Raw genomic sequence first — 27645 nt, 5'->3', positions numbered from 1 at the left:
CGGAGTTTTGTATTATTGTTGTGAGGTTGGTGCGGCTGAGGCTGCTGCTAGGAATGAGCCTTTGTTGTGTAGACTGGTTGAACTGGGAGGTGCCAGGGTTGTTAAGGTGTGGCTGCTGTAAATGGGACTGAGCCTTTATGTAGATGTAATATGAGAATATATCCGGCTCACTGACGTATCACACCTTGTCCAGGGTTGCGATTTCCGCACCAATTTCCGCAAACATGCTGTTTTCGACCGCATTTTGCGGTAGTTTCTGTGACCCTCTTCCGCACAAATTTCCGCAATTTGCGGTGATTCCTGTGAAGACTTCCGCAAATCGTGACTTCGATTCCCGCCTTTCTCGGTGCCGTACTCGCGCGGTTGGCGCACATATCTTGCGTATGCCCATTTGGCTCTGCTGACTTCTGGAAAAAACGATATGTATATATGAACTATGGATTCCTGCATTCAGACAGCGTTGTTGGTGCGCACGAACTGTGAAAAAATCAATGAGAGCCGCGAGCTCTTGTGCGTCGAAGTACTTGTCGATGCCGTCGATGAAGCACACTTGCCACAAGTACACGACGCCACCGTTGACATGTTTGTCGCCGATAGGAATCCCTACGGTTGCATCTTTCCGGATCGACGCAACCCCCGGCGCTGTGCTCAGGCCCTTTTGCCCAGCCCCATGATGTCTCCTAGCGTCTGCCATTCGGAGCCCTCGCAGTACTCGTAGCGACAAAGGAAAAAAAAAAAACTGTAGCATTTTCTTTATTCATATTCTGTCGATATGCAAAACTATTCATCGTCGCTCAGATTGCAGCGCGTTGGGAAATCCACTGGTAATTTTGGCCAAGCGCTCAGATACCCACGCTGTTTTCGATACGCTCAGATACACACGCGTTTCCGCTCAGGTAATATCCTCGTCCAGCGTACGCTCATTTGCCTCTGTCGTAGCTACTTTATACCAGAGGTGTGGACTCGAGTCATGTGACTTGGACTCGAGTCAGACTCGAGTCATGAATTTGATGACTTCAGACTCGACTTGGACTTGCATAACAATGACTTTGTCCCACCTCTGCTTTATACCTCCTGCGAATATATACACTTTACTGCTAACGATTAAAACTTTGGCGCACAGGTCGGTCGGCTGTGAGAGGGCTTTCTCTCTGCAAAACAACATCAAGCCCGAGGAGTGGTTGCTCCTCTCGTGCAAGCAGTTGAACGCGCTTATAGTTTGCACCCGCGACAAGCCAAAACTCAGCATCTTTCACGCCGAAGACGACATGAAGCGCTGGAAGAATGCGAAGAAGTGAAAGTACATGTGCTCGTAATCACGGCTCCGCATTTGAATAAAGTATGTGGTTCTTGTGCGGAAATGCGGAAATCATATATTCATTCCAATCAGTAACTCAAAGCCCTACGTGATGCTGGGCCTTGCATGTATCCTTTCCAATAGAACGCATTAACGTGTTGTTAAAAGCGCGCGGTCATAGGAGTAGTCTTTCCACCGTTTGCGGTTGACTTTAGCAAAAATGCGGGAAAATTTGAACCCTCCTTCCGCATTTTCCATGCGGAAATCGCAACCCTGACCTTGTCATGGTGATTGGCTCTGCCGGTCCTGGTTTACAGCCAATGGGGGGAAGCCTGGGGGCGTGGCCCTGACGTGATGGAAAGGTGACAGCTATAAGGATTGGTTCTGCTGGCTTTGGCCACAGCCAATGGGGAGATGAGTCAGGGGCATGGTCCCGGGAGCTGACGAGGGAGCCTGGAAGATTCGACGCAGGCTAACGAGGATTGGCTGAAGCGTACCACATGACCCGGGGATTAAATAGGGGTAGAGAGGAATGACACGTGGTCAGAACGGGAACCAACGGAGGAAGGCGCATGGCTCCGAGTTGCCACGTGGCAGTGCGTCTCTCTCGGTCTATCTGTCCCTGCACGTTGTCTACCAGCAGCGTGAAGTAGATGTAACCCAAAGTGAATAAAAGACGGATTCCAGAAGTCGTCTCAAAGAGTCTTATTACATAGATGAAACAGCGCTGAATAAAATGTACGCCGGGTCGCTTGGATTCGGCGGTGAACGGGACGCCCCCACACTGCCACTTGCAGACGTCTCGGAGCGGGAGAGTGTCAAGGTGTCGATTGGCCGACGGGCGTGCGCTTGGTTACGTGGCGTACCTCTCCCGGCGGGATGCCCACGGAGACGCGGTCCACCGCAGCCTTCTTCTTCCCGCGGTAGATCTGCACGCGGGAGACGCGGCCACGGCGACTGTGAGTGCTGCAGTCGGTAAAGCAACGCAGTAGAACTGCCCCCCCCCCCCCCGCTCTTAACGGCGGTAATTGGTTCCGCGAAACCAGTCGTTAGGTGATTTGGTCATTAAGCGAGTGTAGAAAATACACGTATTTTTTTTCTCACGTACGTATTTAAACAATGGATATTAATACATAAAATATACTAAACACATATTAAAAGAAACATGGTTAATCAATGCATTCATATATATTTACTGTACCTACAACAGCCCTTTGTTAACAGGGGAATGGTCGGTGAGCAAACACATTGGGCTCTATTGGAGGCACTACAATACTATACACTACACTACTATACACTACACTACTACTATACTACACTACTATACACTACATTATACACTACTATACACTACACATTGGGCTCTATGGAGGCCCGTCGTTAAGCGATTAGTCGTTAACAAGGGTGGTCATTAACAGGGGTTCCACTGCAATACTACCAATGGAAATAATCTGATGTCATCGTGACATTACCAATGTCATTATTTGGATGGTGCTGTGGTGCCACGGCGCAAGGTCCCCGGTTCCATCTCCCGCCAACGGGGACGCAGCGAGCGTCGACCTGTCCAAGGGTCACGGCGTGACCCTGGATTTAACCTCCCTGTGATTATCCACGACCCACACGTGCGTATGGACATTGAACTCCGCTCACACCGTGCGTAGCCAACCGTTGCTCAATCCCAGGTCTTAGGTCCCACACCTCTGACAACGGTCCGAGCTGTTACAATGGACTTGGCAGCCAGAGCTCCCTCTGGTTGGAACAAGCGAGCAATTGCAGGGCTGCGCCTTTACCTTTGTCACCTCTGTCAATGGAGCCCCCCTTGAACGGTGGGCAAAGAGCTGTGGCAATTGGGGCAATAATGCAGTGGGGGGGGGGGGGGGTCGGGCGGAAGGGAAGAAGGGGTGGGGGGGAGCCACACGGACGGGTTGTTGATCACCTTGACGAGCTCAACGATGCGGAGCGAGTCGGTGAGGCCGCCGCCGGACGCGATGCGCTGCCGCTCGCGAGCCACGTCCTCGTCCTCGTCCTTCGTGGCAGGTAGCTCCATCTTCACCGGCCTGGGGGGGGAGGGGGGGTGGCGGCACGCACCGTGGTGATGGCTCAGAGAGAGAGCCTGGACTTGTTGTTCAAGGTCCTCAAAAACATCCACCTAAAGTTCAGCCTCCACTTCTCCCCGACGGTCCTCATCTTTGGATACCAAAAGGGCGACGGACCCCAACATCTACAGGGGCTGGTCAACGTGCTCGTCGGCTACGCCAAGCTCGCCGTGCACAGGGCGAGGAAGGTGGCCCTGGAGGGGAAACGTCCGGCCAGCAGCCTGGGCATCTTCCGCGCTCTGGTCGGAGCCAGGGTGTGTGGACCGGAGTTCCGCCATGCGCGGCTGACCCACGCCATGCCGGCCTTCAAGGAGCAGTGGGCGATGGAGGAGGCCGTGTGCTCGGTGGCAGATGACAGGGAGCTCTGCATGCTGATATGAGCTACCCGTCTGAGGCCGTCAAACTGTGAGAAGGGCTGCGTGCAGAACGAGAGAGAGCGAGAGAGTGAGCGAGAGAGTGAGCGAGAGAGTGAACGAAAGAGTGAGCGAGAGAGTGAGCGAGAGAGTGAGCGAGAGAGTGAGTGAGAGGTGGGGGTTTACATAAAGCAAAGTTATAAAAAAAAAATTACGAAATGATGAACGAAGCAAAGTGCCGAATACACCGAGCATCTTCTTGTTTCCACTGATCGTAAAAAAAAGAGAGAGTAGAGAGAGGAGAGAGGAGAGAAACAGTGCAGAGAGAGAGAGAGTGCGGCGGAGGACTCGCTGTGCCGCTCACCTGGGCTTGACGAAGAAGCGGTATTGGATGAGCAGTGTGAGCGTGAAGAAGACGACTCCCTCCACGGCCATGGCGAAGAGGTTCTTCCCGACCACGTCCCAATCAAAGGGGTTCTTGAACGAGTTCTGGCCTGGTGGGGGTCGCACGGGGTCACGGGGTAGCGGGGTCGTCCGCGACTCTCATTGCAAAGACAAATTAAAATCTGGATTTGTGTTTCGGCGTACGCTCAGGGCTGCATTGAGTTTGTGAGGGGCGGGGGGGGCACGGGGGTGTTATAGTTTTATGGGACTCCCCCACCCCACCTCCCCCCCCCCCCGCCGTTGCGCATTTAATCCCTTCCCTTGCTTGGCTCACGCCCTGCCGATGATCTGTGATGTCCGCGATGGGAGGGGCATCGCCGCACGTTTCCGCAATAGCACCGCCCGCAGAGGGGCAAACCGTCCCTCCCCGCCTCCCACGCAGTCCTTGGGCGCAAGAAGAACATCACGCACAAGTGCGTACGTACGCACGCAGGCATACGTACGTATGTGTGCGTACGCACGCACACCTACGTACATTCGTCTGCATGATGTTCTTCTTGCGCCCAAGGATGTATGTATGTACGTACATCCGCGTACATACGTACAAACGCGGATGTACGTACGTACACGAGCGTGTGCGTGCGTGGGTGCTCGCGGCGTCGTACCGAAGCGCGCGCCGATGTCAGCCAGCTGCTGGTTCTTGGCGAGGTCCATGAGGCCACGGCCGAGGCAGAAGTGCGGGAAGATGAGCAGCACCACGCGGAGGATGTCGTTCGCCTTCTGCAGGTCCTGCTCCACCGGGACGCAGCAACGGGGACAACAACAACAACAACAATGACGACGACGATGACAACAACAACAACAACGACGACGACGACAACAACAACAACTACGACGACGATGACACGGTGCTCGTGCCAGCCCAAGTGCACTCCAAGGCCACGTGACCGAGATAAAGACACACACACACACACTATATATACAGAGATACATCTGTGTGCTTGGATGTACATACCCAAGTCCAGGACACAAAAAAACTCAAATACTCCGTATAGCCTCAAGAGACTGTTGGGGCAAGTGCTGTTTAGCGAGCACCTATGAAGGCTGAGACGGCACACGAGGGGGTGGGTGGCCATCACCACACGATGTTTACACACCGCGCCAGGTACTCATTTGAGGCCGAGTCGACCTAGGAGAGGAGGCCCAGGGCTCATTCAGACAATCGTCACCGGTGTTGGCCGCTAGCGGGAATCGAACCCGGGGCGTTGGCTTCGTAGCGCAGCGCGCTAACCGCTGCACTACGGCTCCCGAGGGCACACACACACATACAAAAATGCATACATATAGACACAAAGGTCCCCCGTATAGCCTGCAACAGGCTGCTGGGGAAAGTGCTGTTGGCGAGCAGCACCTATGAAGGCCATCACGGCACGCGAGGGGGACTGACCGGCTGGTCTTTGATGAGCTCCAGGACGAAGGTGGCGACGCTGCCGTTGATGCCGATGAAGAGGTTGATGCAGGTGAGCACCACGTACGCCGTGCTGGGCACCGAGAAGATGAACGACGCCGGGTACATCAGCGGGGTGATCGACCACCTGCGGCGCGGGGGGAGCGGCGCACGGGGAGACGCGTGAGTCCACGTCGGGCGGATCCCACGCACGAGCGCAGGCTCTCGCACGGTCAATATCTCAGATGTTGACTACCTCGCCTGGTGTGCAGGAGGTCGTGGGTTCGATCCCGACCCTGACGCCTGCTGTATATTTGGAGTTTGCGTGTCTCTCTCTCTCATCATCATCACGGTGGCTAGGAGATGTTGGCTACCTCGCCAGGTATGCAGGAGGTTGTGGGTTCGATCCTGATCCTGACGCTTGCTGTATATTTGGAGTTTGCGTGTCTCTCTATTATCATCATCATGGTGGCTAGGAGATGTTAACTACCTCGCCTGGTATGCAGGAGGTCGTGGGTTCGATCCTGATCCTGACGCTTGCTGTACATTTGGAGTTTGCGTCTCTCTCTCTCGTCATCATCATCACAGTGGCTAGGAGATGTTAACTACCTCGCCTGGCATGCAGGAGGTCGTGGGTTCGATCCTGATCCTGACGCTTGCTGTATATTTGGAGTTTGCGTGTCTCTCTCTCGTCATCATCATCACAGTGGCTAGGAGATGTTAACTACCTCGCCTGGTATGCCGGAGGTCGTGGGTTTGATCCTTACCCTAAAATAAAGTTTAGAAAGAAGCTCAACATACATTCGGAGAGCGGACATCGCCGTGGAGGAAAACAGCGCGTTGCAAACGACGACGACGGCGACTTGGGGAGACGCGAGGCGAGGGGGGGTGGGCGACTGCGTGGGGGGGCGACTCACCCGTAGAGGAACAGCAGCAGGATGAGCACGGGAAGGTTCGCCGTGGACACGTACGCTTGCTTTTGGAAGCAGAGGAATATGACGATGACGATGACGGTGGGGACCGCGTAGTTGCACTGCGGGGGGGGGGGGGGGGGGGAGATGCCGCGAGGGACGCACGCTCGATGACAACGACAACGAGCGTGTCCGCTCTCGTAACGAGTGCCTTCAAATGGTGCTGGACGATGTCGCCCTGACAACTCGGGGCCGTCACCCCCCCTCGCCCCCCCCGCCCCCACCCCCCTCCCTGTCACGTTACTCTCAGAGCGGTGGGACATGGTACGACTGTGTGACAGCCCCGCTGTGTCAATGCGGTGGAGCAGGAGGCCAATGGCGCACTGTCGTCTCCGGCAGTGAAGTCCGTCAAGGCGTGCCGGGCACAGACCGGTTGTTGCCCTGCACGTGCTGGAGGGGGAGGCTGTCACGCGGCTCTGTGACTACGTTGGGCTGACGTCCACCTCACGTGTAACATATCTGGCGCTCTCAATGTGTGACGGTCACGTGTAACAGCATTCTCCAAGTATATTAGTGCTGCCCCCTTACGTCACCGCGCTGCCGCTCTCATCAAAATCACCCCCCCGCGTCCCCACCCCCCAATGCCCCCCACCCCTCACCATATCCCAGACGAAGTTGCAGATCCAGTAGACGGCCGGGTTGACTCCGCTCACGAACTGCAGGTGCTTGGCCTTGCTCACGCGCTCCTGGATGAGGAAGAGCACGAAGCTCGCCGGCACGAAGGACATGGCGAAGATCACGCAGATGGCCACCACCACGTCGATCCCCGACGACCTCCTGCCGAAGGAGACAGACGCGGCATGTCGTCGCAACGGAATCAAAAATCCATCCCGAACGGAATCGCAAGTAAAAGGCCGTGCGGGAAAGGCGCGCGGCGCAGTGTCGGCGCCGGCTATCGTGGAGTGCGGCGGTCGCGTCCGCTACGGTTCTCCGCGGCGAGTGCAATGTCGTCAAGAACAGCGGCGCAAATGCTGCGGGTGCTCACGCGATGACGTCCGTGAGCTGCTCCTTGGTGAGGTTCAGCGGGTGGTTGAAGGCCGTGATGCCGTAGTCCGAGGGGTCGGCCCCCGCGGGAAGGCCCGCGCGCAGCACGGCGTTGCTCGCGACGCTCGTGAAGGCTCCAGGGGCGTGGAAGGCCTTGCTGTTGAACCAGACCTGTGGGCGGACACGGGTCGCGGGCGCTCAAATGCCACGGTAACGTGCCGCCCCCCCCCCCTTCCCCCCCTCTCTCCGCACCGCATGTTATAAAATATGATTAACCTAATTGGTAACACGTACAGTCTGCTCTCCTCCAACACGTGCTTTCATAATGCCCAGAGACTCCAGTGTTATCATTGCTCCTGCAGTACCGCTCCTTTAAGGCGTGAACAGTAATTCGGTGCCGTTCACGTGAACAGTGACGGTGGTGGTGTCGGTACCTTCAGGTTGTTTCGTGTCCCAATGAAGTCTTCGATTGTCACTCCTGACGAGCCCATGGTCGGCTGCACAAGAGACATTCCGCGTTCATTGACGACAACGATGATGACGGTGACGAAGATAGTCAAGTGGTGGTGGTGAACCACAACTCGCCAATCTTCTAAATGTGGCGCACACCTCCACGCAACAATCACAACGACAGCCGCCGTTCGCCACCGAGTTGCGGCATCCGCATACAAGACAAAGATCCCCCGTACAGCCTTTAGCAGACTGTTGGGGCTATGCCCCGCCGCCTTTGCCTCGGCCAGTGCTGATGTTTACACACCGTACCAGGTGTTCATATACAGCTGAGTCGACCTAGGGGAGGCCCAGCGCCGGTTCAGATATTCGTCGCCGATGTTGGCCGCGAGCGGGAAATCGAACTCGGCTCGCCGGGTTCACGGCGCAAGCGCGCCAACCACAACGCCGCCGCTCACCGCCGCAACAAAGACAAAAGATCCCCCACCCGTATAGCCTTAACAGACTGTTGGGGCAAATCCTGTTGGCGAGCAGCACCTATGAAGGCCGGCACCGGTGCGCACACACACACACACAGACACGTGTCAACACGCACCCAAGGCAGCGAAGGAAAAGTGTCGGTGGCATCAGCGGCATTGGTTGAGATGACCTCTCAACCTTGACCTGGATGCGCACCCCGCACAAGAGCGAGAGAGCGAGAGAGCGAGCGAGCAAGCGGTGTGAGAGGTGCACGCACCACGCTCAAGTTGAACATCTTGCCGAAGCGTGCGAGGAGGAGCGACTGGTCGGCGGCCGTCATCCGAACGACGCTGTTCTTGTCTCCGACGGAAATCCCGCCGTGTCTGCGGCACACCGAGGGGGGGGGGGGGGGACGACGACACACAGCTGTTCGTTACAATCAACACCGCCGGGGCTACCGAGACACAGAGACGGCACTGCCGAGATCCTGTGTTTTAATCCGTCAGTCCCTTGTAGATGAACTGGCCTCTCAAGTGTGGAGGAGTTGAATGGTCTCAGCCTGGTCACCGATGAATGCACGAAATAACCCATTGCTATAGTCGGTTTTGCACTTAGTTTGGCCAAAAAAATAACTTTTAATTTCACCAGGTGAGGCAACCTGAGCCTTATAACTCTTTTTTAGAAGCGACCTGGCCACAAATGATAGCTCGCTCAAAGAAGTGGTTTATCACATATAAATGTATAGCAGCTAAATAATGTAAACGCGTGATGCTCATTCTAAACGTGGAGGGAAAAACCGGAGGACCCGGAGAAAAATCCACACGACCACGGGGAGAGAGAGATACACGCAAACTCCAAATATTCAGCAGGCGTCGGGGTCAGGATCGAACCCACGACCTCTTGCAAACCGCGGTGAGTCGATGGTGTCAGGTTGGTCAACGATAAACGAAAAAAAATAAAACCTCATCGCGTAAAATTTGGTTTTCGATTGACGCGGAAGATTCTTGGTCATCATTCCATCTCGTGACGAGTTCTGCGCAAGCTCACTCCGCTTTCTTAACTGTCAAAGCGTGTTTTTTTTTAAGACCTTTAAACCACGAAATATTTGCCAGTCGGTCCCGAGGACATCACTTGCGATTTGTCTCCCTCTCTACGGACACAGAGAATGCTTGGAGATAAATAAAAAAAACTAAAAGATTTAAATTTTCAATTAATAAAAAAAACGTGTAAATATTTTCAGACCGCATAAATCACCACAGGTGGCCATCTGCACGTGCACGCACGCGTGTGCGTGCCAACGTGTGTGTGTGCGTGCATGCGGGGAGCGGTAGTGTAGCGGTTAGCGCGCTGCGCTACGAACCCAGTGACCAGATTTCGATTCCCGCTCACGGCCAACACCTGTGATGATTATTTAAACCGGTCCTGGGCCGCACCTAGGTCGACTCAGCCTCAAATGAGTACCTGGTGCGGTGTGTAAAAACATCGCCACTAGAGAGACAAAGGCGGTCCAGCGTGGCGCTGGCCACCCACCCCCTTGGTGTGCCGTGCCGGCCTTCATAGGCGCTCGCTAACAGCACTTGCCCCCACAGTCTGTTAAGGCGACACGGGGATCTTTGTATTATTTTGTGTGGGCACGCGTTCCACGGCACCTGGTTTTGTAGTATTTCGGCAGCGTTTTCAGGATGTGGTCAGTGATGTTGACTGCCGTCAGGTTCTGCAGGGTGTCCGTGTTGTTTTGCAGTCTCTGAAATGGCAAGGACGCAGCACACGCTAGGAATCCGCTCTCCTCTTCTGCTTTTTATCGTATCCCCGATTGTTGCTGCTGGCGTTGCGTTACGATGATGAGGAATATATATATATTTTGTAACAACCGATGTATTATTCAGAATCAGAATATTTCTTTATACTGGAGGAATCCGATGAGCTATAAAGCTCTTTTTCACAGATGTCCAGTCGGGGCGGGTCAGAACGTTACAACAACAAACAGTCAAAAAACACGATAGGAGAGCAAAGTGCAGGAAAGGTGAACAATTCACCCAAACGCAAACAAATGAAACTAAGCCACCCCCCCCCCAGATGGATATTATCAATCGCAACGAAATTGCTCCATTTGCTGCCCAAGTCAGACTTTACTAATGTCCCAACGCCTTTTTATTTTGCCGGAAGGTTCCACAGCGGGATGCTCGGCCCACCTTCCAGTGATAGCGATTCGTGTGCGCGAGCGCGGAGATCCGATTGGATCTCCCGCAGAGCGACTGCCAAAACCTCCCGCGTTCGAACGAACGCCGTCCGTGGAAACAAGACAAAGCAACAAACGCCGTCCGGCCAGGCCCGGTGTGCAGTCACGGTTCGGCTTCTTCCGGCTCGGCAACGAGAAACGTCCAGTGGGGGGGGAGGGTGGGGGGGGGGGGAAATGACCACGCGGGGGGCGGCCCAGATGCACCAACGAGGGTAAAAATAATAAAAATTTTAACATTAAACGAATAATAATATTCTTAGATTTTTTCGGTAAAGTCACGTAGGTAAAAAATTACAATTAATAAAAGTAAAATAAAATAAAAATCACGACGTTTCGGAGGCAACACAAGCTCCCGTCTTCAGGTGGAACCGTCACAGCATGATAGCTGTATCAAGTGATACAGCTATCATGCTGTGACGGTATCAACTGTATCAAGTGGTACAGCTATCAAGTGATACAGCTATCAAGTGATACAGCTATTAAGTGATACAGCTACCAAGTGATACAGCTATCATGATACAGCTATCAAGTGATACAGCTATTAAGTGATACAGCTATCAAGTGATACAGCTATCAAGTGATACAGCTATTAAGTGATACAGCTATTAAGTGATACAGCTATTATGTGATACAGCTATCAAGTGATACAGCTATCAAGTGATACAGCTATCAAGTGATACAGCTATCAAGTGATACAGCTATCAAGTGATACAGCTATTAAGTGATACAGCTATCAAGTGATACAGCTATTAAGTGATACAGCTATCAAGTGATACAGCTATCAAGTGATACAGCTATTGTGATACACCAATCTTGCTGTGTTACCTCTGAAACGTCGTGATTTTTATTTTATTTTACTTTTATTAATCATAATTTTTTTTACCTACGTGACTTTACCGAAAAAACCTACGAATATAAATCCTTGCAGTCACGAAAGCTTCAAATCTAGAATATTAATAATAATAATAAACGGGGAAGAGACCGCCGCGAATCACCTGCATGGGGGGGGCGCCACCCGCCCCCTCGGGGCACTCGGGGAACATGACGCGGTGCTTCTGGGTGCTGCACTGGCACGCGGGCGACGGGTTGCCCATGCTCCAGTTGCCGCTCTGCAGGACGCTGGAGGCCTCGGCGCTCATGGCCGGCTGAGTCCAGTCCGGGCTCCCGCCCCCTGGGCATGGGTACGAGCTGCGGAGAGTGGGGGGGTGGGCACACGGAGAGTGGCAGTTTTTGATAAAAAATGTTTTATTTATTTAAAGCTTTCTTGACTGCAGGGATTCATCTTCTTGGTTCTTTCGGTAAAGTCACGTAGAAGGGAAATAATAAAATAATAAAAATTAAACAATAAAATACAATTCTCACGACATTTCGGCCACAACGCAAGCAGCCGTCCTCAGGTGAAGAACAGGGCTGTCGGAAAGACAGCTGTCTTCACCTGAGGACGGCTGCTTGCATTGTGGCCGAAACGTCGTGAGAATTGTATATTTTAAATTATTTTATTATTTCCCTTCTACGTGACTTTACCGAAAGAACCAAGAAGATTTTTTTTTTACTTTATAAAAAACTTTTCACGAGGTTTTGAACCCAGAGAGAGGGGCAGTGCAGGGGCAGTGCAGCTCTCTGTGTCTATACAGAATCAGAATCTTTGTTGGGGGAGGAATCCGATGAGCTATGAAGCTATTTTATCATCACAAATGTCCGGTAGGGGCACGGGGTCAGAAAGTAACAGCAACAAACACGAGACAAAACGACGGGAAAGGGAGTGCAAAATAAGGAGAGAGAAAAAAAAATAAGCAAGTCGCTAAATGTAAATGGATAAAGTACACAAGTCAGATTTTTCAACACTAAATGCAAGCTTGGGCAAGGCAGTAAAACAACAAACACAGTCTCAGACCACACCAAGACAACACACAGTCCCCCTCAATAAAATGGCACGTTATTAAAAAAAAATGTGACACGGGGGGGGGGGGGGGGGTCCGATATACACGTCACGCGGGTGAACTCGGGCGTGGCGCGAGTGGTGCGTTGGCAGTGGTACGCGAGCACTGATCATTAAAATAAAATCTCTCTCGCCTGGTGCTGTGACAAAGGCCCATTGCCCAGACAGTCGCCTCTCGTATACTTTGTCTATGCAAGGCCACAGCGTTATTGACAAATGTTATTTATGCTTTAAGGAGGTCAGCGTGGGCACGTGCTAAGACGGCCAGCACCACGTTGTCCCTGCTGAGCCTCCCAGAAAAGGTCGCGAGCTCCAGCAGGCGGGCCGGCCACACTCACGGGATGGGGTTGGTGTTCATGCAGCGGGTGCCGAACCCGGGAGACTCCGTCAGGGAGCGTGCCAGGGCGTTCACGTGGCTCTCGCCGGGGGCATCGTTGCTGGGGTTTGGACGAGACGATGCAGGGGGGGAAGGGAATGATGGCAAGCCGGCGTGGAGAGAGGAATAAAAACACGCAACAAATAAACAAACTTAAAACCACCACGCCGTTTAAAATCACACCATTTAACACTTTCCCATGCCGATGACGTACGATCACAAGTTCGTGCGCATCATTAGAATTTTTTTCTTTTCACTTCCGATGACGTCTGGAACGCTCTTCCTTCCTATATTAAGAGCGATGCACTTTTACACCTCGATTGAAAACTCATTTCTTTAGAACTGCTTTTTGTGTTTAGTTTATTGTCAATCCCCCCGCACCTTCGATTAGCACGGTTGGCTACGTAACGGTGCGAAAGTAGTTCAACATGGATACTTATCACGGTGGGATATGTGCGGTGTGAAAGAAGTTCAACATGAATACATATCACAGTTGGCTATGTACGGTTCAAAAGAAGTCAAACACCCATACAGACAAGAACCTGCGACTCAAAGCAAGGGATGATACTGGTAGGAACCTCCTGGTTACACCAGCCCACAGGGGATTATTGTGTCCGTCCGTCCGTTGTGCAGGGAGAGGCTGGGTGGGGAGGGGAGGGTGGGGTGGCGGTGGCTGGGGGGTGGGAGGGGTGGGACTGGGTGGGGAGGGGCTGGTCACCCCGTGGTGCCCTTATAAAACTCAACGTTTAACCTACTCACGCCAGCTTGTGCCCGCCCTCACAGTCGGGCATATTTGCGGAATACACCACGCCGCCGTTGACCCTGGCCATTGACCGAGCAACCCAACGTTCCTACCAGCTCCCTCCGCAGGAATGTGTTTTCAGCGTCAGTGGTGGCCACGGCCGCCCCCCCCCCCCCCACCCCCTCGGGGCGCACGGGGAGTGTGGACGCGAGGGCCACATGGAGGCCGCCTCACCTGACGAAGGTGAACTGTGCGCCGTAGAGCCACTGGTGCAGCTCCAGGCTGGGGTACTCCGCAAACGGAGGCACGACGCTGCTGAAGATGAGCGCGAGGCACACGAAGGCCGCCGGCAAAACGATCTGCGGACACGAGGGGGCAAAGGACGTTACGCAGCCTTCACGGACTGTTGGGGCGAGAGCTGTTCGAGGGCGGCAGCGGCGGTGCCTATGAAGGCCGGCGCGGCACACGAGGGGGTGGGTGGCCAGCAGAGGTCGCAACCGGGTACCCGATACCCGTACCCTACCCGATACCCGGCTACCCGTACCCGGCCAGGTACGGGTACGGGTACCCGTTTGCGACCCTGGTGGGGCCGGGTACGGGTACGGGCAGGCCGTGAGTAACCGTTTGTCACTCATTTCGGGTAGGGTACGGGTACGGATAGGGAACGGATACCCGTACCCGGCCGGGTATGGGTACGGGTACACATTTGCGACCCTGGTGTGGCCGGGTACGGGTACGGGTAAGGAATCAAAACCCGTTTGCGACCTCTGGTGGCCAGCCACCATGCCCGCCCGGACGCTTTCGTCTCCCCTGGCGATGTTTGCACAGCGCTAAGGGTACTCATTTTGAGGCCGAGTAGACCTAGGGGATGCCCAGGACCAGTTCAGATATTCGTCGCTAGTGTTGACTGTGAGCGGGTATCGAACTCGGGTCGCTGGGTTCACAGCACAGGACGCTAACTGCTGCACTACCGCTTACCACATGCATACACACACCACAATAACCGCCATTCACCACTCAGTGGCGGAGACGTCACCATTGCGCTTGTGCCAGGATACACAATAGACACAGGTGCCATGGTTTGATTGAGATGACTGGTACGACAAAGATCCACCATACAGCCTTTAACAGGCAAGTGCTGTGAGCGAGTAGCACCTATGAAGGCCGGCACGGCACACGAGGGGTTGGGTGGCCAACACCACGCCCGGCCGCCTTTGTCTCCCAAGTGACGATGTTTAAACACTACACCAGGTACTAATTTGAGGCTGTGTCGACTTAGGGGAGGCCCAGGACCGGTTCTGATAATCGTCACCGGTGTTAGCCGTGAGCGGGAATCGAACTCGGGGCGCCGGGTTCATAGGGCAGTACACTCCGCTGAGCCCAAGACTTCTGACAAAACCGCCAATGAGTTTGGACTATAAAATGTCCCCCTTTTGGCTGGGTAGAGTCCCACTTTCACAAGGACATTTCCTGAAAATGTTTATTCTGTCCCGGTTTTAAAATGTTCTATCCCGGTTTGAGACAGAGGGGACGAAGAAATTTTTTTTAAAAATCACGGATTCTAAAGCGACGCTCTCCAACGCTTTCCAACGCACGTTTGCACTCGGCGAATATTTAGTCAGCAGCGACGACAACGACGGTGCAGGAGGCCAGACGTGCGGAGTCCCTGACGAGGCAACGGCGGGTCGGGCAACGCCATGGGAGGAGACGCCTCTCGGCTGCAATTCGGTTCGTGTCTCCGGGTTGCTGGGCGACCCTTTTAACGAATGTAGCGGGTTTTTTTTTAAGATCGGGGGGGGGGGGGCGGAGGGGGCAAATCCTTAACGGCGACGCAACTTGACACCAAAAGTTTCCGCTCACGCCGAGCGGGCGGGCGGGGGGGTCATCTTTACCAGTGTTATCGTGACCTCGCGTTACAGACAGACAGGCAGGCAGGCAGACAAAAACGGACAGAGGTGATGAGAGAGCGATTTTTTTAAAACCCGACCTGAGCCACGAAGCCCTTGCGGCTGCGCCTGGCGAAGTGGAAGCGTTTGATGAAGAGCGCTCGGAACTGCTGCCGCAGGAACGCCTGTCCCGTCACCTGGCAGGATCCTCGCCCGTTGTCCACGGCGTCACCGGTGGGTTTCACTGCACGCGGGAGGAGCACGCACGCACACGCACACACACACACACACGCACGCACACACACACGCACACACGCACACACACACGCACACACGCACACACGCACACACACACGCACACACGCACACACGCACACACGCACACACACACGCACGCACACACACACGCACACACGCACACACGCGCGCACACACACACGCACGCACACACACACGCACACACGCGCACACACACGCGCACACGCACGCACACACACGCACACGCACGCACACACACACACGCACACACACACGCACACACACACGCACGCACACACACACGCACACACGCACACACGCGCGCACACACACACGCACGCACACACACACGCACACACGCGCACACACACGCGCACACGCACGCACACACACGCACACGCACGCACACACACACACGCACACACACACGCACACACACACGCGCGCACACACACGCGCACACACACGCGCACACACGCGCGCGCACACACACGCACAGACGCACGCACACGCGCACACACGCACACACGCACACACACACGCACGGCATGCCAAACGCGACGTCATTCCAACACACCGGCGCCGTCGTTTGTCACTCCATCCCTGGACTGAGGGCCACCCGGTTAAAATCAGATTCGATCCCTTGCCCTGCCACGGACCCACATCACTGACCATGATGTGAATATGCATGTATGCTGCACTTCTTTAGCACCGTACGTAGCCCATCGTGCTCATCGGAGGTGTGGGGGCAGGTGAAGGAGGAGGGTCAAACTGGCCCATAAGGTGTGTCAGAGGCCTCCATCCAGCAGTAGAGCGACTAATTATTCACATAATTCATTACTATTTGTCTAATATTGTTTTTTTTACATCAACATGGACGCGCGTCCAAGGACACCAGATTGGAAGCTCATTTTCGTCTCTTCCGTTTCAGAGGCCGGAAACTAAACCCGGGGCTCTTGGCAGATTCCCCCAAACCGAGACACAAACGCGACGCGGGTTATTTTGGCCTCCGGCGGCGAGAAGCACACACAAACAACACGGAGCGCACGGTGAAGCGGCACGACGGGCTCCTCAGTTGAACACGTAGCGGGCTTTCGCGGCCAAATATTATTCACGACAAAGGTTTTTTTTTGGGGGGTTTAGATCGCGTAAGCGTAAATGTGTGGTGACCCTCCACCGGCCGACACGGCCAGTAAGGTTTGTCACGCAAAGGGGGTGCCAATTAGTGACTACTTCAGCCCACCGGCGTGTTGGAGAGTCAATCCACAACATTTGCAATTTGAGCACCGCGACTTTTCACTCGTAATTACAACCAGCATCAAATTTCGATTTAAAGCTTCTTTCGCGACTGCAGGGATTCCTCTTCTTGGTTCTTTCGGTAAAGTCACGTAGAAGGGAAATAATAAAATAATAAAAATAAAACATAATAAAATAATTAAATTTCGATTTAAAGCTTTCGTGACTGCAGGGATTCATCTTCTTGGTTCTTTCGGTAAAGTCACGTAGAAGGGAAATAATAAAATAATACAAATTAAACATAATAAAATAATTAAATTTCGATTTAAAGCTTTCGTGACTGCAGGGATTCATCTTCTTGGTTCTTTCGGTAAAGTCACGTAGAAGGGAAATAATAAAACAATAAAAATAAAACCTAATATTACTTTCTTATTTCCCTTCTACGTGACTTTACCGAAAGAACCAAGAAGAACAACCAGCATCATCGGGTGATTTGCCAGAAAAGTGAAGCAATCCACCTGCTTCCGCTCTTAAATCGAGCAAGATGATATCATCGATGTGAACCTGCTGGGCTCTACTCACGCGACGCACAGCTGCACGTTCACAGGCGACGGGACCATGACAACATGAAAGCAAAAAAAAAGGCTGCCGCGATTTCAGGGCTTCAAAGCGTTAATTCCGACATGGCATCGCGTCTCCCATCATGCGACCTGTGACCGGTCGCGTAAAAAAAACCACGCGAGTTCGAATTCCCTGTAGTTGTCCGTCCGAATAAAAAGGGATACATTCAGGGACATTTCCACTAAACCCTTTTTCCGTTCCGACACGCAGGGTGTGCGTGTCCTGTTCACCGCTGAGTCTCGGAACGTGCAAGCGGATTAGGCACAGCGCCGTTGTAGTCACTGCAGAGAGCCGTAGTGACTTGACCGCACTCCACGATAGGTGGCGCTAAATTGTGGAAGCCTTGGTAACGATAAAGTCATTTTACTGGTAGGAACCACTCTGTCGTGCAGGGAGGGGCTGGGTGGGGAGGGAAGGGCTGGTTGGGGAGGGGAGGGTGGGGCTGGGTGGAAAGGGTGGGGCTGGGTGGGGAGGGGAGGGTGGGGAAGGGTTGGGTGAGGAGGGTGGGGAGGGGCTGGGTGGAGAGGGTGGGGAGGGGATGGGTGGGTGGGGAGGGTGGGGCTGGGTGGAGAGGGTGGGGAGGGTGGGGCTGGGTGGGGGGTGGGAGGGGTGGGGCTGGGTGGGGAGGGGCTGGTCACCCCGTGGTGCCCTTATAAAACTCAACGTTTAACCTACTCATGCCGGCTTGTGCCCGCCCTCACAGTCGGGCATATTTGCGGAATACACCACGCCGCCATTGACCCTGGCCATTGACCGAGCAACACAACGTTCCTACCAGCTCCCTCAGCAGGAATGTGTTATTCGAGGTTTTCATCTTTGCCGTTATTCGAGGTTTTCATCTTTGCCGTTCCGATGACGTACACGTACGTCATTGGAACGGCAAAGAGTTTTATGCAATCAGCCATCGGGTGGGATGGGTTGGGTTGAGAGCAGGGCCAAGGGTTTGAGTGACGACGCTGGGTTCCTAGGCCGGATTTCCACAGCAGTCTGTGAGCTGCATCCATGCTGCGATAGCTCCCTTTGCGGAAACAGTGGTGACTTTGCACGGCCAACGGTGGAAGAGGGCACGTGGAATTTAAACGGAATAATTTCCTCGAATTTTTTTGGTCAACTTCAAAACGGCCAAGCCCACCGTGGAGCCCAGGATCGGGGCCATTGTATAGAGTACCATCATCGTACCATCATCGTACCATCATCGTGAACACTCCAGGAATGGCCCGGAAAAACACGCGCGTGGGTATGTAGCATAAATTACGAGGTGCGCTGTGGTTCGGTTTGTGTTGAAGCCAGAATCGAATTTAGCCTTCAAGTGGTGATGACGGATTACCCTGACATATGCATCGTCAGCACCCACCCCACAAGCCCCTCACACACCCAACCACCCCCATCCCCTAAAAGACACGCGGCCACCCTGTTCATCAATTACCCACACGGCATCTGATTGATGAGTCTGCAAGTCTGTGTATGTGTGAGGGGCACGTACAACAATCGAGCTTTCGGAAGCCTACATCCAGCAGCGGATAGATCACGGCTGACGACGACACGACGTACAATCAAACATCGCCAAGCGGGACACGAGGACACGGGACCACGGGACGGAAGCGTGGCGACAGAGATTGCCGTGGGTACCTCTTGTACGAAACGCCGGTTTCTTCTCTGCACGGGCGGAAAGGCGCCCACCGTGGGGAAAATGGCGGCGGCGATAATGGCGGCAGACGTTATTAAGAGGGGAAACCGTGGGGTACATTTTTGTTACCATACGACATCAATTATCAGGTGATATCAGATTTCCATAACCTCCTGTCTGCATTTTGTCTGGGGTGCCACAGTGGCAAGATGTTAACTACCTCGCCTAGTATACAGGAGGTCGTGGGTTCTATCGCGACCCTGACGCCTGCTGCTGTATATTTGGAGTTTGCGTGTCTCTCTCTCCCCGTGGTCGCGTGGATTTTCTCCGGGTACTCTGGATTTTCTCTCCACATTTAGAATCAACGTGCGTTCAGAGTATTTGGCTGATATCAATTTCGACATGATAAGCCACTTCGGTGAGCTATCATTTTCGGCCTGGTCACTTCTGAAAAAGGGCTACATCGCTCAGTGCGTCTTACCTGCTAATATAAAAAGTTAGTAAAGTTAGTTACTATTTCTACTGTACTATATTTGTACTTTCTTCTCCACTTAAGTGCGTGATTATAGATGATGGCTTGAAAGTTCTTTGTACAACATTCTTCTAATCGTTGCAAATAATATATAGCGTTTATAATGCACACTTCGATTTAAAGCTTTCGTGACCGCAGGGATTCATCTTCTTGGTTCTTTCGGTAAAGTCACGTAGAAGGGAAGTAATAAAATAATACAAATAAAACATAATTCAATTAAATAATTCTCACGACGTTTCGGCTACAACGCAAGCAGCCGTCTTCACCTGAAGACTTCACCTGAAGACGGCTGCTTGCGTTGTAGCCGAAACGTCGTGAGAATTATTTTATTTTATTATGTTTTATTTTTATTATTTTATTACTTCCCTTCTACGTGACTTCACCAAAAGAACCAAGAAGATATAATGCACACGTTCGTGTGCGTCATCAGGATGGGAAAGGATTAATTACGGCGATTGGGTTGACTCAGCCCATCATCTCTCCGGGGTCAATAAAATATTATACAATTTTGTGGGGGGGGGGAAGTCAACGACAGTGGTTATCCTAGTGATTTACTCTCCCAGCACCGTGCGGAGGCAGCAGCGAGGGTTCGCCGATCACCGCACAGATGCTGAGAAGGTACCTCTGCCCATGAGGAGGAGGAGCCTTAAGTAACCCTGACTCGCTAGGAGGAGCTCGAAACAAATAAAATGTGTATGGGATACAGTGTTGCCCCCTCGCACGTGTGGGTTTTACCCGGGCGCTCCAGTTGTGTCCCACATGTAAAACACTTGTTCATTGGCCGATAACATCTTAATATCTAGAGGACTGCAGAGCTTGGATGGGGGAGAATTTGGTGCCATTTCACTGCCCGGCCGACTTCCTGCTCATCCATGTGGTTCCTCGCGCCTCCGAGTTTTTCTACTCTCCTCGAAAGTGAGCGTGTTCATCATCATCACGATCCATGGGCAGAGAGCCTGTACGTGTTCTCTTCACATTTCGTCATTTGTTTCCACTTTTCTCTCTGTCTTGTGCCAACATGCTCAAGTAGTGCCACATCTTTCTGCCACCAATCTCTTATGTCGTCATCAAGCATTACTCCGTTAGGTCTTTGCAGTTCCTTCCATTTTTCCGAACAACGCACTTAAAATGTTCCCCGCTGTTGTCCATCCTACATGTGTGAGCGTGTTACAAAGTTGAAATCATTACTATTGCCACGATCTTCCGACTCGCGGGAGAGCTATGGCGCGTTGGCGTCGTTTAAAGAAACGGGGGGCACCCGGGTGCCGAACGAAGGAAAAACGAACCTCCTTCCGGAGTCTTCTTCAGAGCTCGTTCCGCCCGGCCGCTGGACTTCCGGCGCAGGGAGCGACGTTCCCAGTTGGAATCCTCGGGCGACCGCGACACCTCCTTCGGCGGCGGCACCACCAACGGTTCTGTGTGCGCGGTCCGCGGGGGCCAGGGGAGGACAAACCGAGTGAGCCGCTCGCTCCGAAACACAATTTTGGAGCGACAAGGAAAGCAAGAGGTTCTAGAACTTTTTTTTTGAGAGACGTATCGTTAAATTCGTATTTACTTTCTGATCCAACACGTGCGTCACATTCACTTACGTTCAGCTAAGGGGGGAGGGGGCAGCGAAGTGATGTCACAGGCTCGGTTCGATCGGCCTCCCGCAGTCACATGACCGGAGAGTGCACCTACATGGTCACATGATGATACTCGTGGCTGCCTGCGATTGGCTAGCGATACCGTTGCAATGGGAGTCGGTGCACGGGGTACGAACTGAAGATGAATACTAATGCAGTTCATAAGGCGCACAATATTTAATGGGCATAAATGACTGTGGCTTCTAAGGTGTGTAACTCTAGATGAAGATCGCACCCCATGTGTGAAACACAGCTCAGGAGCAGATGTTTAAGTAAATTGATTGATTGCTCCGCTAACTATTCAGTACATCCATCGATTATATTGTACCGCTCAGGATAGCTGTAGAGAATTAAAATGAGGTGGGAGGGGAACAGCATTGCAGTGGCTTAAGCGATGTGCTGTACTACAAAACTGGCAACTTGAGTCCGATTCTTGACTGTGGCTAAAATCAGCGGCAACTGACATCTGAACCGGCCCATTTCCTGGGCGCGCCTTTCACCAACCCCCCCACCGACCAGGGTGGGGAAGTATGGTCAAACAAGGCCTCCACCCAGCAGTGCATTGACAAAGAGCCATAAACTTAAACAATTATAGTAATAATACAATTTATAACAACCGTCCAATGCCTTACCGATAATTTCTGTGTCCACTCCAGTCTCTTCAGCAACTTTCAGGAAGATCTGATGGAACAAAACAGACGCAAGGTTTGTTGTTGTGACTTCGCAAGAGAGCTACCCCAAAACTACACCTCCGTCTGGGTCGGGCTCAGCTTTGCACTGGCAGTGGAAAAACAAAGACAAAGATCCCCCGTATAGTCATAACAGACTATAGGGGCAAGTGCTGTTAGCGAGCAGCATTACCGATGAAGGCCGGCACGGCACACGAGCGGGTGAGCGACCATCACCACGCCCGGCCGCCTTTGTTTTCCCGGTGGCGATGTTCACATATCACATCAGGCACTCATTTGAGGCTGAGTCGACCTAGGGGAGGCCCAGGATCTATTCAGATAATCTTAGCTGGTGTTGGCCTTGAGCGGGAATCGAACTCACTTCGCCATGTTCGTAGCAGAGTGCGCTAACCGCTGTGTGTGTGTCTGCACGTGCGTGCGTGTCTGTACGTGTGCGTGTCTGCACATGCGTGCGTGTCTGCACGTGCGTGTCTGCACGTGCGTGTCTGCACGTGAGTGTCTGTACGTGTGTGTGTCTGTACGTGCGCGTGTCTGCACGTGTGCGTGTCTGCACATGCTCGTGTCTGCACGTGCGTGTGTGCGTTGGGCGCCGCACCTCCTCGAGCGTGGTGTCCGAGACGCCGTAGCTCGAGACGCCGAGCTCCGCCAGCTTCTCGTCGAGTTCCTTGAAGAGCAGCGCGAAGGCGCCGTCCTTGGCGCCGTGGTAGGGCAGCACGTAGGTCAGCTCCTGCCCAAAGTTCTCCACGAGCCGGGCGTCCGGCACGTGCTGCTGCAGCAGCCGCGTCACCGCGCTCACGTCTGCACACCACGCGGCATGTCGTCATCGTCGTCATCGCCTTCCTCGCTTTGTTCATCGTCGCCAATCGTCAAGATCATCATCGTCATCATCGCCATCGTCATGATCATCATCGTCGTTATTGTTTTTGTCATCGTCGTCGTTGTCATCATTGTCATTGTCGACATCATCACGATCATTGCCATCGGTGTCGTATCGCCGTCATCATTGCTGTGAACATCGTGTATGTGTGTATGTGTGTGAGTGTGTGTGTATGTGTGTGTATGTGTTTGTGTATGTGTGTATTTGTGAATGTGTGTATGTGTGTGTGGTGTGTATGTGTGAATGTGTGTGTGTGTATGTGTGAATGTGTGTGTGAGTGTGTGTATGTGTGAATGTGTGTATGTGTGTGTATGTGTGACAGAGGAGGTGTTCAGGTTAATTGAGAAAAAGCGACAGGCCCACTCTCATCGCCTACAGCATCCCACGTCAGAGAATGAGGAGGTTTACCGCAGCCTTCGCTCGGAAGTTCGGAGAGCCGTAAGGCGTTGTAAGGATGGGTGGTGGTCGCGGGTTGCTGAGGAGATGGAGTCTGCCTCAGTGGCCCGTGATCACAAATCACTATTTAACTCCATCAAAAAAGTAACCTGCAGCGCCACACCTATTACCATCATTAGAGGAAAAAACGGTGATCCAATCTCCGACCCCCAGGAACAGGTTTGCAGATTTTCTGAGCATTTCTGTGAGGTCCTGGGGGAGGGAAATTCTCTCAGCCAGGAAAACATCATGGCACAAAGTGGGGATAACCCTGCTGAGGCTGCGGTGCCTCAAATATTGGAAGAGGTCACCCCCTGTGAGTGGCTGGCTGAGGTTCCAGCTGTTGAGGAAGTACTGAGGGCGATCCGGAGTCTGAGACCAGGGAAGGCACCGGGCAGAGATGATCTCCCAAGCGAAATGCTGAGGGAGGGTGGCGTTTGTGCACAGACTGCCCTATATGACATCATAACAACAGTCTGGACCACTGGACGGGTTCCGCAGGACTGGAAGGATGCCCTGGTGGTCCCCCTCTTTAAGAAGGGGGACCGCACAGACTGTAACAACTACAGGGGCATCTCACTCCTCAGTGTGCCGGGTAAGGTCCTGGCAAGGATTATTCAACATCGCCTTGCTAGGCACGCTGAGGAGGGGCTTGCGGAGCCCCAATGCGGTTTCAGGAAAGGGCGGTCCTGCACAGATGCCATATTTTCTGTCCGTCTGCTACAGCAGAGGTGTAGGGAATTCCAAAAAGACCTACATCTCTGCTTTATTGACCTGGTCAAGGCCTATGATACCATCAGTAGGACTGGACTCTGGGTTGTTCTTCGTGCTTTCGGAGTCCCTGACCCTCTGCTCACGATCATTAAGGACCTTCATGATGGTGAGCGGGCCCGGGTAAAACTACGTGGCCGGGAGTCGGAGCCTTTCCCTGTACACCTTGGGGTGCGACAGGGATGTCCTCTGGCTCCCACATTATTTAACATCTATTTTGACCGCGTAGTTCGTGAAGCCTTCAATAGCTGTACCGGGGGAATTTCCGTTTGGTACAGATATAATGGGAGGCTGATCGACGCCCGGGTGCGATCAAGGGATGGCTCCCTATTGGTCAACCACGTTATGTATGCCGATGATTTGGTAATAGCTGCTCATTCAGAAGAGGAGTTGGAGGCGCTGTTGCTGAGACTGGAGCGTGCCACTAAGAGGTGGGGCCTTACCATCAGCCCCACCAAAACCAAGCACCTGCCTGGGTATTTTGTACCATCGGACACTCCACCCCCACAACTCCCAATTGGTGATGGGGCAGTTGTGGAGAGAGTGGAGAGTTTCCCATACCTGGGCAGTATGCTTATGACCGGCTCCAGTCTATCAGCAGAGGTCTCACTCCGAATCAGTCGAGCGGCAATATCTTTTCATCGGTTGCGTAACGCTGTGTGGAAGCTACCTGGTCTGTCGCTCCGCACGAAGCTTCAGGTCTTCTCGGCCACGGTCATTCCCTCCCTTCTCTACGCTTGCGAGACGTGGACCCCCCTGGTGGAGCATCTTCGCCGGTTGGAAACATTTAGGCTGGCCTGCCTACGATCCATCCTGGGTTTAACCAGGCTGGATTGTGTGAGGAGCTCACAAATCCTTGAAAGATCTGGGCAAAGTCCCATCAGTGAGCTCCTCCGGCAGGCAAGGCTGCGTTGGCTGGGTCATGTAGCCCGCATGCCCAGCCACCGCATGCCTAAACAGCTTTTGTTCGGCCGGATCGAGGGGGCTAGACGGGCGCGGCACGGGCTGGAGAAAAGATGGAGTGATGTGGTACAGGAGGACGTGGAGCTGAGTGGACTTGCCGATGACTGGTACCAGCGGTGTCAAGATCGGCCTCAGTGGAGGAGGCTCGTGAAGGACGCTACTGGGCAGTTGGAGGCAGTCGCCCTCCAACAACAACGGAGGGCGGAGGAGCGACGCTCACAACAACGAGCGGAGCGCCGGGTGGCTAAAGCACAGCAAGTTGGCACAGTAGGGGGCACAGGTGGTGCATCAGCCAGTCATCTCGGTCATCTCGGTCAGTCGACCAGTGGCACCTGGGTCTGCCCCGTGACCTCCTGCCAGCGGGCTTTCGACACTTCACGTGGCCTCAAGGTGCACTTGGCCTGGCACAAGCATCGTGGTGACGTCACCGCCACTTAGTGGCGAATGGCGGTTGTTGTTGTTGTTGTATGTGTGAATGTGTGTATGTGTATGTGTGTATGTGTGTATGTGTGTGTGTATGTGTGTATGTGTGAATGTGTGTATGTGTGTGTGTATGTGTGTATGTGTGAATGTGTGTATGTGTGTGTGTATGTGTGTATCTGTGTGTGTATGTGCGTGTGTATGTGTGTGTATGTGTGTTTATGTGTGTATGTGTGTGTGTATGTGTGTGTGTGTGTATGTGTGTGTATGTTGAACTTCTTTCACACTGTATGTAGCCAACCGTGCTTAGATGTGAGCACGATTTGGCTACTTGATGAGTGTAATGATTATTACTTTCATCAGGTTCGTCATCACTTTTGTCAATAATGTCGCCAGCATCACCATCATCATCATCATCACCACAATCATCTTCATCATTGCTGTTATCATCATAATTGTTGCCACCATCATGATATTATTATCGTCAATGTCATCATCATCGCCATCACCGCATTTCTAATCGTTGTCATCATATTTCATAATCACCATTGTCATCATCATCGTCATTAACGTCGTCGCCGTTACGATTATCACCATCTTCAGTCACTGCCCCCACTGTAATAAGCATGTTCGTAATCATCACCACCATCACGATCATCATCAGCGTCATCATCATCACCACCATCACGATCATCATCAGCGTCATCATCATCACCACCATCACGATCATCATCAGCGTCATCATCATCACCACCATCACGATCAGCATCACATTCATCTTAAGTTGAACACGTAGGCTTTCGCGACCAATATTATTCATAATCAACGTTTTTGGGTTAGATCGCGTTATTGGCCGTGTCGGGTGGTGGAGGGTTACGACACATTTATAAATAACGCGATCTAACCCAAAAACGTTGATTATGAATCACATTCATCATCACATTCATCAGCATTAAATGCTCTCCCCATTAGCGCTTACCGGCAATGTCCTCCTGGCTTCCCGACTCGCTGCCCAGTCCTTCGTCCGAGCTCTGCGACTGACCGTCCGTCTAGGGTTTGAACGCAAACGGCAAACTCCGATAACACATCGCGACCGTTTTCCCCACTCTGCCATTCCTTTGTCCTCATTCAGCGTTTCTCTCTCCTAAAAACGCACCTGGCGATGACAAAGACATTGCCGAACTGTTCCCACACTTAACCCCATATGTGCAAACACTCATTAATTGTCCGAAAACATTTTAATATATATAGGAGGCCGCTGAACTTGGGCTCAAATAACTCAAAAGTTAGCACTACGACCACTGACAGCCACTGCTATTACCTCTGCCAACGATCACTACCCGTCACTGTCAACATCTTTAACACAGAGGAGGCTTTCGCGACCAATATCATCCATAAGAGAGGTTTTTTTTGGGGTTAGATCACGTACATTTATAAATGTGTCGTTAAAACCCGCCACCACCCGACACAGCCAACTAGTAAGCGTTGTCATGTAAACAGAACGTGCCAATTTGCGACGAATTATCATGTTCTGTTTACGTGAAAGACGCTGTCTTTCTGACAGCCCTGTTCTTCACCTGAGGACGGCTGCTTGCGTTGTGGCCGAAACGTAGTGAGAATTGTATTTTATGTAGAATTTTTATTATTTTATTATTTCCCTTCTACGTGACTTTACCGAAAGAACCAAGAAGATGAATCCCTGCAGTCACGAAAGTTTTAAATCGAAATTTATTTTATTGTACCAGGTAAGGTCCACCGAGCTGGCCACAGATGACAGCTCAACTCAGTGGCTCATCACGTGGAAATTGATAGCGGCAGCCAGATACTCTAAACGCACACGTCGATTCTCAAACGTAGAAGGGAAAAACCTGGGGACCCGGGAGAAAAATCCACGCGACCGCTGGGAGAGAGAAAGAGAGACTCCGCAAACTCCAAATACGCAGCGGGCGTAAGGGTCGGGACCGGACC

At 52.7% G+C, this 27645-nt stretch overlaps 1 protein-coding gene across 1 annotated transcript in view; it reads right to left on the bottom strand.

Annotated features, from left to right (window-relative positions):
* LOC133349354 (phospholipid-transporting ATPase ABCA1-like) overlaps nt 1-27645 on the bottom strand; it is an 83285-nt gene that overhangs the window by 11953 nt on the left and 43687 nt on the right. Inside the window, exons 23-42 of the mRNA XM_061562712.1 lie at nt 26657-26726; nt 22807-23009; nt 22155-22203; nt 21184-21312; nt 19368-19394; nt 15725-15867; nt 13972-14096; nt 12958-13056; nt 11676-11868; nt 10091-10185; nt 8719-8824; nt 7967-8029; nt 7534-7703; nt 7148-7325; nt 6495-6610; nt 5578-5725; nt 4796-4919; nt 4111-4240; nt 3234-3354; nt 2164-2226 (exon numbers count right to left, since the gene is read on the bottom strand). Of these exons, the coding sequence (XP_061418696.1) occupies nt 2164-2226; nt 3234-3354; nt 4111-4240; nt 4796-4919; nt 5578-5725; nt 6495-6610; nt 7148-7325; nt 7534-7703; nt 7967-8029; nt 8719-8824; nt 10091-10185; nt 11676-11868; nt 12958-13056; nt 13972-14096; nt 15725-15867; nt 19368-19394; nt 21184-21312; nt 22155-22203; nt 22807-23009; nt 26657-26726 (2352 nt within the window). The remainder of the gene's footprint in view (nt 1-2163; nt 2227-3233; nt 3355-4110; nt 4241-4795; nt 4920-5577; nt 5726-6494; nt 6611-7147; nt 7326-7533; nt 7704-7966; nt 8030-8718; nt 8825-10090; nt 10186-11675; nt 11869-12957; nt 13057-13971; nt 14097-15724; nt 15868-19367; nt 19395-21183; nt 21313-22154; nt 22204-22806; nt 23010-26656; nt 26727-27645) is intronic.

This window comes from Lethenteron reissneri, chromosome 4, assembly GCF_015708825.2.
Source record: "Lethenteron reissneri isolate LAM-NWPU_2019-01 chromosome 4, ASM1570882v1, whole genome shotgun sequence".
NCBI lineage: Eukaryota > Metazoa > Chordata > Hyperoartia > Petromyzontiformes > Petromyzontidae > Lethenteron > Lethenteron reissneri.
This window is presented reverse-complemented; position numbering and strand designations above follow the sequence as displayed.